General features: G+C 47.0%; 1 protein-coding gene across 1 annotated transcript; it reads left to right on the forward strand.

Moving 5' to 3' along the window:
- Positions 1 to 305: 305 nt before the first annotated feature.
- On the forward strand, positions 306 to 2,266 carry LOC309552780 (zinc finger BED domain-containing protein 4-like; the record flags this gene model as incomplete). The annotated part of the gene is made up of 2 exons (XM_082253694.1): positions 306 to 2,020; positions 2,113 to 2,266. 2 exons carry the CDS (start codon positions 306 to 308, stop codon positions 2,264 to 2,266), a joined length of 1,869 nt encoding a protein of 622 aa, XP_082109820.1.
- Between the last annotated feature and the right edge of the window lie 10,310 nt (positions 2,267 to 12,576).

A 12,576-nucleotide genomic window follows, 5' to 3' on the forward strand; every position in this document is an offset into this window, starting at 1 on the left:
AGAGAGAGGACAAGAGAGAGAGAGCGAGAGAGAGAGTCATGAGAGGACAAGAGCGAGAGACATGAGAGGACAAGAGAGAGATACCAGGACAAGAGAGAGACACGAGAGGAGAGAGACATGAGAGAGAGAGAAAGACATGAGAGACAGAGAGGTATATACACGAACACACACTTTTTTTTTTTATTTTTGAGGTTGGGTGTGGTAATCTTGGGTGAGTTTCCCACACTTTATTTTCCAGGACTTGACCCCTGGACGCAATCCAATAACCCGCGTAGAGTGAGAGGCGCGCGCTTTATGCAGCAAACATGTCAGCAGTGTGGAAGCACTTTAAAGTGTCAGAGAAAGAGGCAAAAACGGCCGTTTGCAGACATTGTTCTGCTGAATTGTCCAGAGGGGGTGCATCTGCAAAAACGTACAGCGCTTCAAGTTTAATTTATCACTTAAAATCAAGACACCCCGAACATCATGCAGAGTACGAGAAAGACACGGCGGCGGCTACGGCAACAGCAGCAGCGAAAAGAAAAGTAGCTCCCAGTCCTAGGACACCCACTCCATCTGTGGCTGACTTCTTAGAAAAGGCAAAAAAGTTTGCCAATGACAGTGCCAAAGCTAAAGGTATTACTACAAAGATAATGGAATTCATCGCATTGGATGATCAACCATTCTCTGTTGTAGAGTATGTTGGATTTCGCAGGCTTATAGACCATATTGAGCCCCGTTACACCATCCCTAGTAGACGGCATTTCTCAGACGTGTGCTTACCTGAGATGTATAACGTCGTTTCAACTAACGTCCATGAGCTTTTGGCCACAGATATTGCAGCCCTCAGCTTCACGACTGATATTTGGAGCTCGGATGTGAGCCCCACTAGTATGCTGAGTTTAACTGCGCAGTGGATCGACACAGATTTTAAGCTACAAAAGATTGTGCTTCACTCACAAGAGTTTAGAGGGTCCCATACAGCTGTAGCCATATCCGAGGCGTTCGCCAACATGTTTGACACTTGGCGTATCGACCGATCAAAAGTGCATGCGGTAGTCAGTGACAACGCAAGAAATATGGCTAAAGCCATGGAAGATAGCAATCTGAAAGGCATACGGTGTATGGCACACACAATTCAACTGGCGGTCAACGAGGGATTGTTGAGTCAGCGCAGTATAGCAGATGTGATAGCGATAGGCAGGAAAATTGTTGGCCATTTTGAACATTCACCGCTTGCCTATGCGTGCCTACAATCTATCCAAGAACAGTTCGGAATGCCACAAAAACTTTTCCAACAAGATGTGAGCACAAGGTGGAACAGTACATATTATATGCTGGAAAGCCTTTTTGCGCAAAAGCGAGTCTTGGCTACATACATAGCAGATCATGACCTGCCCGCGACATTCACCGCACACCAGTGGGTGTTAATCGAGAACGTTCTTTCTCTTCTCGCCCCCTTTGAGCAGATAACAAAAGAGATAAGCTCATCTGATGCATCTGTGGCAGACATCATACCCTTACTTGCAGCATTAAAGCGTCTTTTAAACAAAGACGCTGAAACAGACCACGGAGTGAAAACAACTAAAAGTGCGCTCTTAGAAGCTGTCAGCACACGATTTAGTCAGGCGGACTCAGAACCCCTGTACTGCATCGCGACTGTGCTTGATCCACGATATAAAGATCATTACTTGGATGTGGGGAAAAAGATGAGCACACGAGAAATGATCCAGGCCGAGTTGGATTTGGGAAAGCCGCTAGGTGATGGAGACGGTCAGGTGATGCACAGCGCAGGAGATGAAAACAGCGCAGAGATTAAACGGGCTCGTACTACAGATGAGCCGCGCACAGTCTCGCTGTCTGACATGTTCGATGAGATCCTCCAAGAGAATAACCCATTTGCAAGACAGAGGACAAGCTCAACCGCTCAACAGTTAGATGGGTATCTCTCAGAAGTCCCCATCCCCAGGAGCAATAACCCTCTCGAATTTTGGAGGACCAATCAAGGCCGCTTTCCTGACTTTGCGCAGATGGCACGCAGGTAGGCTACTTGTATGGGAGACATTGTTCGTTTTGAAATGAGCAACTGTCAGAAAACTGCAATAAAATTTTCAACTATTCTGATTTCTGCAGGTACTTGTCTGCTCCATGCACAAGCACCGACAGTGAGAGACTGTTTAGTGCTGCATCTCATGTCATCGATGAGAAGAGGAACCGACTTTCATGTGAGAAAGCAGAGAAACTGCTTTTCATAAAGAAGAACCTGCCACTTTTCCTGAAGAAGTAGGCTAAGTAGGCTTATGTCTAGGACAGTTATTCATTTGTTTTGGGTTCATCCACAGTTTTTGCACTATTCAATGCACATTTGTTGTTGTAGACATACAGAGTTACATTCTTTCAGCAGTCAGTTATAGGCCTAACGTAGGCTATTCAGGGCTATATAAGGGCTTCAAAGATGGCAGAATTTTTTTTTTTTTTTTTTTTTACTAATTTATTTTAAGTTATATTGTGCTTTAATATTTGCTGGAATGTTCAAAAATGTTCAGTGTTAAATAAGTATTTTGAAATTGTATTTCTCTTACGTCCTCCGACAGTCGCCGCCTCTTCATATTCGTCACATATGGGGTATTAGACTTTGCTCCGAAGGAGTAGCTAGGCAACAGAATATGTTAACAATAAAGCTTTTAACATATCCCACCCTCAAGGGGTGGTCCCCTCAGTCAATACCCTCCTACTTCCTGCAACCATCTCTCAGTTTTAATGTCTAGCTTGTCAGGAGTGGCTGGCTCTCTCTGTGCTGGGACTTTCTGTCCCAGACTCTTTCTTCTTTTTAAAATTTTGTTTGAGTTTTCTCTCTACCTTTACTTAGCTGTTATTTTGTCAGCGTTAGTTAGTTCTTCGGATGAAGAGGATCATGCGGACTGGGTCTCGGGCTGATCCCCCTGGTCGCAGGTCGTGGGTCAGTGGCTTCCCAGTCTGCCATCGAGCGCTCAGCCAGGTAACGCTCCTGGCACAGTGAACGACCCATCCCTGTTCGGTGCAGGGATGATTGGTGAGGTGGCTACCTCACTGGACGCTGTGCGGTTTCTTAACCCCCATTGTGTGCGTCTTGAATGCGACTCTCCCTGCCTCATGTGCAGCGGTTTGTTCGCCTGTGCGGGTCCCCCACGCCATGTGAGGTAAGTGTATTTATGTGGGGACCTGTCTGTCTGGGGGGGTGTCAGTCTGGGACTGTGTAACCTGCCTCTATTCACACTGCTTGTCTCCCTATCTCTCGGCTGCATGCTGTGGGCTGCAAGGGGGGGGGGGGGGGAGCTGTATGACACTGTGTGTGTCAGACTGGTCAGTGTGAGAAGCTGTGTGCTGTGGGGCATGTTTTTTTTTTTTTTTGGCATGTTTGGGCATATACAGCGATCGCTGCGGCGATCTGACATGTATTCTGATTTTGGAATGTAATGTGTGTTTTAATGCACTGTGGAGCGGCGGTTTCGGCGCCAAACGACGCCATTTTGCCTACACTCGCTCCGGCCGCATGTTTTACATGCATGGCGGCCATTTTCTTGTAGCCTCCATAGGCTTACATAGAGCGCCCTGGCAGCATCACTTCCTCTTTCCAGGAACACCGATCGAGGCAGCAGCAGCGGCGAGGGTCTCCTCAGGTTTTATCCTTCTGTTTCTTGCTATCCATTGCCTGTGTTCAGTTTGCATATTCCCTGTGGGGGTCTTATTGTGCTTGAGTGTGGTGCGGTGGGCTGCGCTTGCCGCGCTTGCTTAAAAGGGGCAGTTAACCCTTTGTTGTCTGGCTTTATAGGGGCAATGGATTCTCAGGAGGGCAAATTTCCTACAGCTTTGGTGGAAAGCCAGGGGACCGCTGTTTCCCCCCCAGGGGGGGATTTAGCCACTATTGTGGCTGGCCTTGCTGCTCAGGTGCAGATGCTGGTGGCTGCTCAATCTACTAAAAGGCCCAGAGTTGCTCTTTCCTCTGATTCTGAGGGTGAAGGTGATGGGGCTGTTATGGCGGGGGCCTCCTTATCGGGGTCCCGCTCCTCTCGTGATCTAGTGGGGTCTGAGGTGGAGGCTGAAGTTGAGGGGGTTGATAATTCTCCCCCTGGCTCGCCTGAAGAGCTTGCAATCATGGATGAGTTGATTGCTTCCATTAAGCAAACGCTGCGTTTGCAGGACGAAGTGTGTCCCCCCGCCGCCTTGGCGGCTTATGGGACGCAGAGAAAACGCAGGACGCCGCAGGTTTTTCCCTGCAATGATGATTTTCAGCGCGCTGTTAAGGATCAATGGCGCAATCTGCGCAAACCTTTTGCGGTACCAAGTAGATTCAAGCTGCGTTATCCTTTTTCGCCTTCCACTGATGAAAGGTGGTGTGTGCCTCCCCCAGTGGATCACGCAATTGCGGTTTTGAACAAAGCCACTGCGATTCCTGCAGAGGATTCCCCTGTGTTCCGTGATGCCACGGATAGGAGACTGGAGTCTCTTGCCCGTCATACTTATTCTGTTACGGGTTCTATGCTTAAGGCTCTGTTTGCTTCTCTCATGGCGGCCCAGGCGATCGCAAGTTGGACGCAGATGCTTAGGCGCGTCCTAGTGGCCGACTCGGCCTCGCCGGCGACCCTGGATATGGTGGATCAAATCCACCAGGGTGTCATGTATCTGTGTGATGCGGACCTGGACCTGGTTCCGTTGGCTGCACGTGTGCACAGCGTGGCGGTGTTGTCTCGCCGCCTGGTTTGGTTAAAATGTTGGTCGGTGGACCAATCTTCACGTAAGACCTTAGCCAATCTACCTTATGATGGGTCTCGCCTTTTTGGGGAGTCCCTGGATGTGTTGATTAAGGGGATCACCGGGGGTAAGAGCACTCTCTTGCCCCATTTCCCCAAGGCTAAGGGGGCTTCTGGGAAGAAGCATGCTAATTTTCGGCCCCCTCAGGGGTCCTTTCGTGCCTTTCGGCCGCACTACAAGGGCAAACCGTTCAAAGGTCAAGGCTCTCAGAAGAAGCCCTGGTCTGGTAAACAGAAGTCCGGCCAATCCGGATCTGCAGCCCATAACAGTTCGGCCTGAAGGGGCGCCCTCACCCAGTTTTGGGGTGGGGGGACGCTTGCTCGGTTTTCTTCAGCCCTGGTTGGCCCGTGTGCGGGACAGATGGGTTCAGGAAATCGTTCGATCTGGTTACAAGATCGAGTTTCTCTCTCAGCCGGAGAGCAGATTTTTTCCCTCAAATCTTCAGCTGTCTCCAGAGCGCTTGCGGGACCTGCACCTGGCGGTGCGGGACCTGAGGGCTCAGGGAGTGGTGGTTCCGGTGCCTCATCGGGACAGGTTTCGGGGGTTTTATTCCAATCTGTTCACCGTGCCCAGAAAGGAGGGCAAGGTTCGTCCAATTCTGGACTTGAAGGCTCTGAACCGCTCTGTGCGGGTTCGCAAGTTCCGCATGGAATCCCTGCGGTCGGTGGTGGCTGCCCTGGTTCCGGGGGAATTCATGGCCTCCATCGATTTGAAGGATGCGTATCTTCACATCCCCATTTTCGAGGGTCACCAGAGATACCTTCGATTTGCCATTGCGGAGGATCACTACCAGTTTGTGGCGTTGCCCTTTGGTCTCGCCTCGGCTCCGCGGGTCTTCACCAAGGTGCTTGCACCGGTTCTGGCATTATTGAGGGCCCAGGGCGTTTCTGTCCTGGGCTATCTGGACGACATTCTGGTTCGGTCTGCGACCAGCCAGGGTCTGGAGAAGGACCTGTCTGTCACGATGCAAACTCTGCAGGAGTTTGGTTGGACGATAAATTTTCCAAAGTCGACACTGAGTCCGTCTGTTCGTCTTCCCTATCTGGGAATGATTCTGGACTCGGTGCAGGCGAAGGTCTTCCTGCCGGAAGACAAACTCAGGACTCTCCAGGAGGAAGTCAGGTCCCTCAGGGACGTTCCGCACTCGTCTCTGCGGACGTGTATGAGATGTCTGGGATTGATGGTCTCGGCCTTCGAGGCGATTCCATTCGCCCAGTTTCACACGCGGGGTCTCCAAGCGGAGATCCTGTCCAGGTGGGACGGGCGACCTCAATCTCTCGATCTTCAAATCTCGTTGAGTCATCTCACCAGAGGAAACCTTCTGTGGTGGCTCCAGTCCCCGTTGGTGTCCGGGGGCAAGTCGTTTCGTCCGATCTCGTGGACGGTAATCACCACGGATGCCAGCCTGTCGGGCTGGGGTGGAGTTCTGGGCGTTCTGTCCGCCCAGGGGACTTGGTCGGAGGGGGAGTCTTCCCTTCCGATCAACATTCTGGAATTGCGTGCGATAAGTCTCTGTCTTCATCGCTGGACGGACCGGCTGCAGGGCTGCCCGGTTCGGGTGCAGATGGACAATGCCACGGCGGTGGCCTACATCAACCACCAAGGGGGCACCAGGAGTGCCCGAGCGGCTCGAGAAGTGGCCGACATTCTGTCTTGGGCCGAGACTCATGTCCCGGCGATAACGGCGGTTCACATTCCGGGGGTGGAGAACTGGCAGGCGGACTATCTGAGTCGCCAGACCCTGGATCAGGGGGAATGGTCTCTCCACCCGGCTGTCTTCCAGATGTTGTGCGCGAAGTGGGGTCTTCCAGATGTGGACCTGTTCGCGTCTCAACAACAAGGTGAAGAGGTTCGTGGCAAGGACGCACGACCCTCGGGCAGACGTGTCGGACGCGTTAGTGGCCCCGTGGCATCAGTACAGGCTGATGTACGCGTTTCCACCGATTCAGTTGCTGTCCAGGTTCCTTCGCAGGTTACACTCGGAACGCAGCACGGTGATTCTTGTGGCACCGGACTGGCCTCGCCGGTCCTGGTACGCAGACCTCGTGAATCTGGCGGTCGACGCCCCGTGGCGTCTGCCTCTTCGAGATGATCTACTGTCTCAAGGACCGATATACCATCCTGCTTTACAGTCGCTGGCTTTGACGGCCTGGCTGTTGAGACCGAGGTCCTGAAGGAGAGGGGTCTCTCTCCAGAGGTCGTTCATACTTTAATCAACGCGAGGAAGTCTTCCTCAGGGAAGGTTTATTACCGTACTTGGAAGGCCTATTTTGCCTGGTGTGAGTCCAGGGGGTTTTCACCCCGCACGTACTCGGTTTCCCGTGTGCTGTCTTTCCTTCAAACGGGTGTTGATCAGCGTTTGGCGCTGGCTACGATAAAGGGTCAGGTGTCTGCACTGGCCGTTCTGTTTCAACGTCCCGTGGCTTCCAACTCCTTGGTTGGCACCTTTGTTCAGGGTGTGCGGCATCTGGTCCCCCCTAGGTGGGATCCTCTGCCCCCTTGGGACTTAAATCTCGTTCTATCTGTGTTACAACGTGCTCCTTTTGAACAGATCAGGGAGATCTCGTTGTCTATGTTGTCCAAAAAGGTCGCCTTTTTGGTGGCGATCACTTCGGCTCGCAGAGTGTCGGAGCTGGCGGCTTTGTCCTGCAAGTCTCCGTACCTGGTTATTCATTTGGATAAGGTGGTCTTGCAACCTAATCCTTTGTTTCTTCCGAAACGAGTTTCGGAATTCCATCTTAATGAGGATATTGTCTTGCCTTCGTTGTGCGCGAAGCCTAAACATCCAAAGGAGGTGAGATTGCATTCTCTGGATGTTGTTCGGGCGATAAGGGTTTACCTTAAATCGACTGAGTCTTTTCGAAAGACGGACTCCTTGTTTGTTCTTCCAGAGGGTCCTCGGAAGGGCATGGCGGCTTCGGCCTCTACCATCGCCAAATGGATCAGGCAGACCATTGAACAGGCCTATGCTTTGCAGGGGAAGGTTCCCCCTGTGCCTGTGAAGGCGCACTCTACTAGATCTCTGAGTACGTCTTGGGCCTGTCGTCATGGGGCTTCTGTAGCCCAGGTGTGTAAGGCGGCGACTTGGTCGACCGTGCACACTTTCACAAAATTCTACAAAGTAGATGTTCAGGCATCGGCGGATGCTTCCTTTGGCCGCAAGGTTCTTAGTGCGGCTGTTCCCTAGGGTCCCTTGTTGGGGACTCCTGGCTGTTGGGATAAGTTTTGTATCCCCTGGTTTTTTGTCTTTTCCTGGGTTGTTGCTCCTGTTGAGCACTTGTTTTTTGCTGTTGCCCAGCTGGTTTCCTTCCTTTGGTAAGGTTCCTTTCTTTGATGCGGAGACTGCGTTGCCTTTCGGCGCGGATGCGTTTCCCACCCCTCATGTTTGCACTGCTTTGGGACGTCCCCATATGTGACGAATATGAAGAGGCGGCGACTGTCGGAGGACGTAAGAGAAAACGGAATTTTTGTAAAATCTTACCTGTAAAATTCCTTTCTCTGAGTCCTCCGACAGTCGCCGCCCCCGCCCCTGTTTTGGGGTTTGGTTGTATACTCTACTGCTGTTCCACTAAAACTGAGAGATGGTTGCAGGAAGTAGGAGGGTATTGACTGAGGGGACCACCCCTTGAGGGTGGGATATGTTAAAAGCTTTATTGTTAACATATTCTGTTGCCTAGCTACTCCTTCGGAGCAAAGTCTAATACCCCGTATGTGACGAATATGAAGAGGCGGCGACTGTCGGAGGACTCAGAGAAAGGAATTTTACAGGTAAGATTTTACAAAAATTCAGTTTTTTGTTATTTGATTTATTTATCTGAAAAGCAACACAAAATAGTAAAAAGCTAATTTTTACCATTTAATTATTGAATTTGTAATGGTGAAAAAATTGGCAAAATAAATGGAAAAAATGCAAAACACCGCGTTCGGTATTCGGCCTTCGGCCAAGCATTTCATTATTATTCGGCTTCGGCCAAGAATTTCATTTCGGTGCATCCCTAATAAATAGTATAAGTGCAAAATATTATGTAATCAAATTTAAGACTAATAATATTTAGACTTGTGATTGTGATCAATTGTGAGGAGGAGGGGTTATTAAATGTATATGGATTGGTTTATTGTCTTATACTGTGGTGGTTACATAAAGACTTAAAGAGATGTGTGATATCTTGTACAATAATTGTATATATAAAAAGGTTTGAGGAGATAATATCAGTGATGATAATGAAATTATATAAAATTATATACATTTAATCCATATATAAAAAAATTGTATGGTCATAACCACATAATTTAGGAGTGGCATAAATAATGCGTTTGATAACCGCATATGACTATTCTGAAGTTATAAATCTATGAATATTCTGAAAAAAATATGTGGCTATTGTAATACCAATTGGATTAAATATTTAAAATGTAATATTAAGAAGATATTGGTGAATAAAATAGGAGTTAATATATGCATAAATATGTGTGGGATTGATTCAAATAAATTAAATTAGATTAAAAACAAAATAAAACTAAATTTAAAATTTTAAATTGTGTGGGAAACTATGTAAGTGCAGAACTTGAAATATATATATAAAAAATAAATAAATATATATATAAATATATATATATATATATATATATATATATATATATATATATATATATATTATGATGAGGGGGATGGTAAGATTATATTAAACAAAATAGATTAATATCATGAATATATAAATGTAAGCCAGGAAAACGAGGTGGGGCCAAGAGAAAAAAAGGAGTGAATATTAGGAGCGGGAATTTTTAATCTGAGTAATATAATTTTTAGTGAAGAGGAGTACAAATTATTGGATTTAGGCCTAAAATATGCTCCAGACAAGAAACTGGACCAATTTAATACATATATTGACCTTCAAAAATTCACAAGGAAATTAAATATTAAAATTTTTTTTTAGCACCAAAACTATTCATAACGAAGATGATACGGAATACAGACATACGTTTTTTAAAAAATAAATCTGTTTTAACCCCAAAGGAGGGGAAAGCATAGAAGTTTTAAAAAAAATGGTTACAGAGGATATAAAGAATATGCATATCAAAAATAAACCACATAAAAATGTATGGGATACTATGAAAGTACTAGAGAAGAAAAGAAATTTAAGCTGGATACACACTATCCAACTTTTTGTTGTCAGATTTCCTTCAGATTTTCCTTTTCTATGTAGTGCAAGGGCCTGCCAGATTGCATACAAATTGAAAGTGTTTAGGTTTGACCTCATATTATATGGTTTTGGTAAGTCTGAAGAAAAGTCTTCAGACGATCTTATAGTGTGTATGGCCCTTTAGTCATCAGACCAGCGGACAAAGGAGGTGGATTGGTCATTATCAACAAGGAAGATTATGAAAAAGAGATGGAAAGACTTCTAAAAATAGAAGGGACATATAAACAATTACAACACAACCCCAAAAAAGGATTGGAGAAAAAACTTAAGAACTATATCAAAGGAAAAGAGAAGGGGATCCTAAACAAGAAAGAAGCTAAGTATTTATTTCCATAATGCGCCAAGACCCCAGTCATATATTATGTTCCCAAAATACATAAAAACCAACAATCACCACCGGGTAGGCCCATAATTAGCGGAATAAATTCGCTGTTTTCAAGATTGGGAGAATACTTAGATATATTCTTACAACCAGTAGTTCAAAAAGGAAAATCTTACCTATGGTATAGCAGAGAATTAATCTCAGAACTACTGAATTTGGAAATCGAAGACGGGGATATAATGGCCACTATTGATGTTAACTCATTATATACGAACATCATACAGAAGGATGGACTGGAAGCAGTAGAATGGGCCTTAAAAGAACATACGGACATGAAACAAATACAAATAGCTTACATCCTAGAAGGTCTTGAACTAGCAATGGGCAACAACTACTTCTGGTACAAAGGAAAGTACTATATGCAGACTAAAGGAGTAACAATGGGAGCGAAGTATGCTCCAAGTGTTGCGAATATGTTAATGAGCAAGTGAGAAAATGAGCAGATCTACCATCATCGCAAGAAAGAACTGCTTTATAGAAGATATATAGACGACATAATCAGTGGCGGCTGGTGCTAAAAATTTTGGGGGGGGGGGGGGGGCGCGCAAACAGAAAAATGTAATAGGCATTGCGGCAAAAAATGCTGTAAAAAAAATTGCGTGACTTTGAGGTTGCAAAAGTATGAAAGGGGTATTAAGGTATAGTGTGCCCCCTTTCAATGCAGAGAGACCAGCGTGCCCCCTTTCAATGCAGAGAGACCAGCGTGCCCCCTTTCAATGCAGAGAGACCAGCGTGCCCCCTTTCAAAGCACAGTGACCCCCCTTTCAATGCACAGTGACCAGCGTTCTTCCTTTCAATGCAGTGACCAGCGTGCATGCCCCCTTTCAATGCAGTGACCAGCGTACATGCCCCCTTTCAATGCAGTGACCAGCGTACATGCCCTCTTTCAATGTAGTGACCAGCATACATGCCCCCTTTCGATGTAGTGACCAGCGTACATGCCCCCTTCAATGCAGTGACCAGCATACATGCCCCCCTTTCAATGCAGTGACCAGCATACATGCCCCTTTCAATGCAGTGACTAGCGTACATGCTCCCTTTCAATGTAGTGTACCAGCGTACATGCCCCCTTTCAATGTAGTGACCAGCTTACATGCCCCCTTTAAATGCAGTGACCAGCGTACATGCCCCCTTTCAATGTAGTGACCAGCGTACATGCCCCCTTTCATTGTAGTGACCATCGTACATGCCCCCTTTCATTGTAGTGACCAGCGTACATGCCCCCTTTCAATGTAGTGACCAGCATACATGCAGAGACCAGCGTGCGTGCCCCCTTCAATGCAGTGTGCCCCCCCCAGACCAGTGCACTTACCTGGAGCCCTGGAGCATTGTCGCGGCAGCGCCTTCTCCTCAGTGTCCCGGCGGCCGGCTTCTCTTCAATCCCCCGGCAGCGCATCTCCTCGAGTGCTCCCGCCTCCTCCTCGGCCAATGGCATGGGGTTTTCCTTGTGGCCAATCAGGAAGCGCATATCGTACGTGCTCCCTGATTGGCCAGGAGGAGGATCCGTGTGACAATTTTCATTCGTTATTGTCACACAATGGGTGGGCTCGGGACGCACTGCTCTGCGCCCAGGGTCCACCCTTTGCATTGCCCGATTAGAGCCTCTGGCCAAAAAAAAAAAAAAAAAGCCCCATTGAACCCCCTGCGCCCTCAACACACCGGCCGCCACTGGACATAATGCTGATTTGGAGGGGATCTATGGAGTCATTACAAGAATTTATGGAAGATATCAATTACAACAATTATGGATTTACATTCTCAGCAGACAGTAGTCGCGAAGAGGTTAATTACTTTGATTTGAATCTTTATAAGAAAGGGAATAAAATGGGTACCAAAACCTACTTTAAACAGATTGACAGAAACGAGTATATCCCCACTAACAACTGTCACCATCCCAAGTGGATCTCGAATATACCCAAGGGTGAGTTACTAAGAATAAAAAGAAACTTTAGTGATATTAATGACTATGATGAACAGGCTAACATCCTAACCAAGAGGTTCCAAGAAAAAGGATATAAGAAACAAGATTTGGAACATCTTCAACAAAAAGTAAGAAAAATGAATAGAGAACCCCTTCTAAAAGGAAGAGTCAAGGAGACTAACAGAAATAAGAATATGGCACTAGCGTTCATTACTGAATTTAGCAGACAATATAAGAATCTTGAAAAATTATTAAAAATAGATGGGACATGCTAAAATCAGACAAAACGCTGAAAAAGATCC

This window comes from Pelophylax lessonae (assembly GCF_965119305.1).
Source record: "Pelophylax lessonae genome assembly, chromosome: 4".
NCBI lineage: Eukaryota > Metazoa > Chordata > Amphibia > Anura > Ranidae > Pelophylax > Pelophylax lessonae.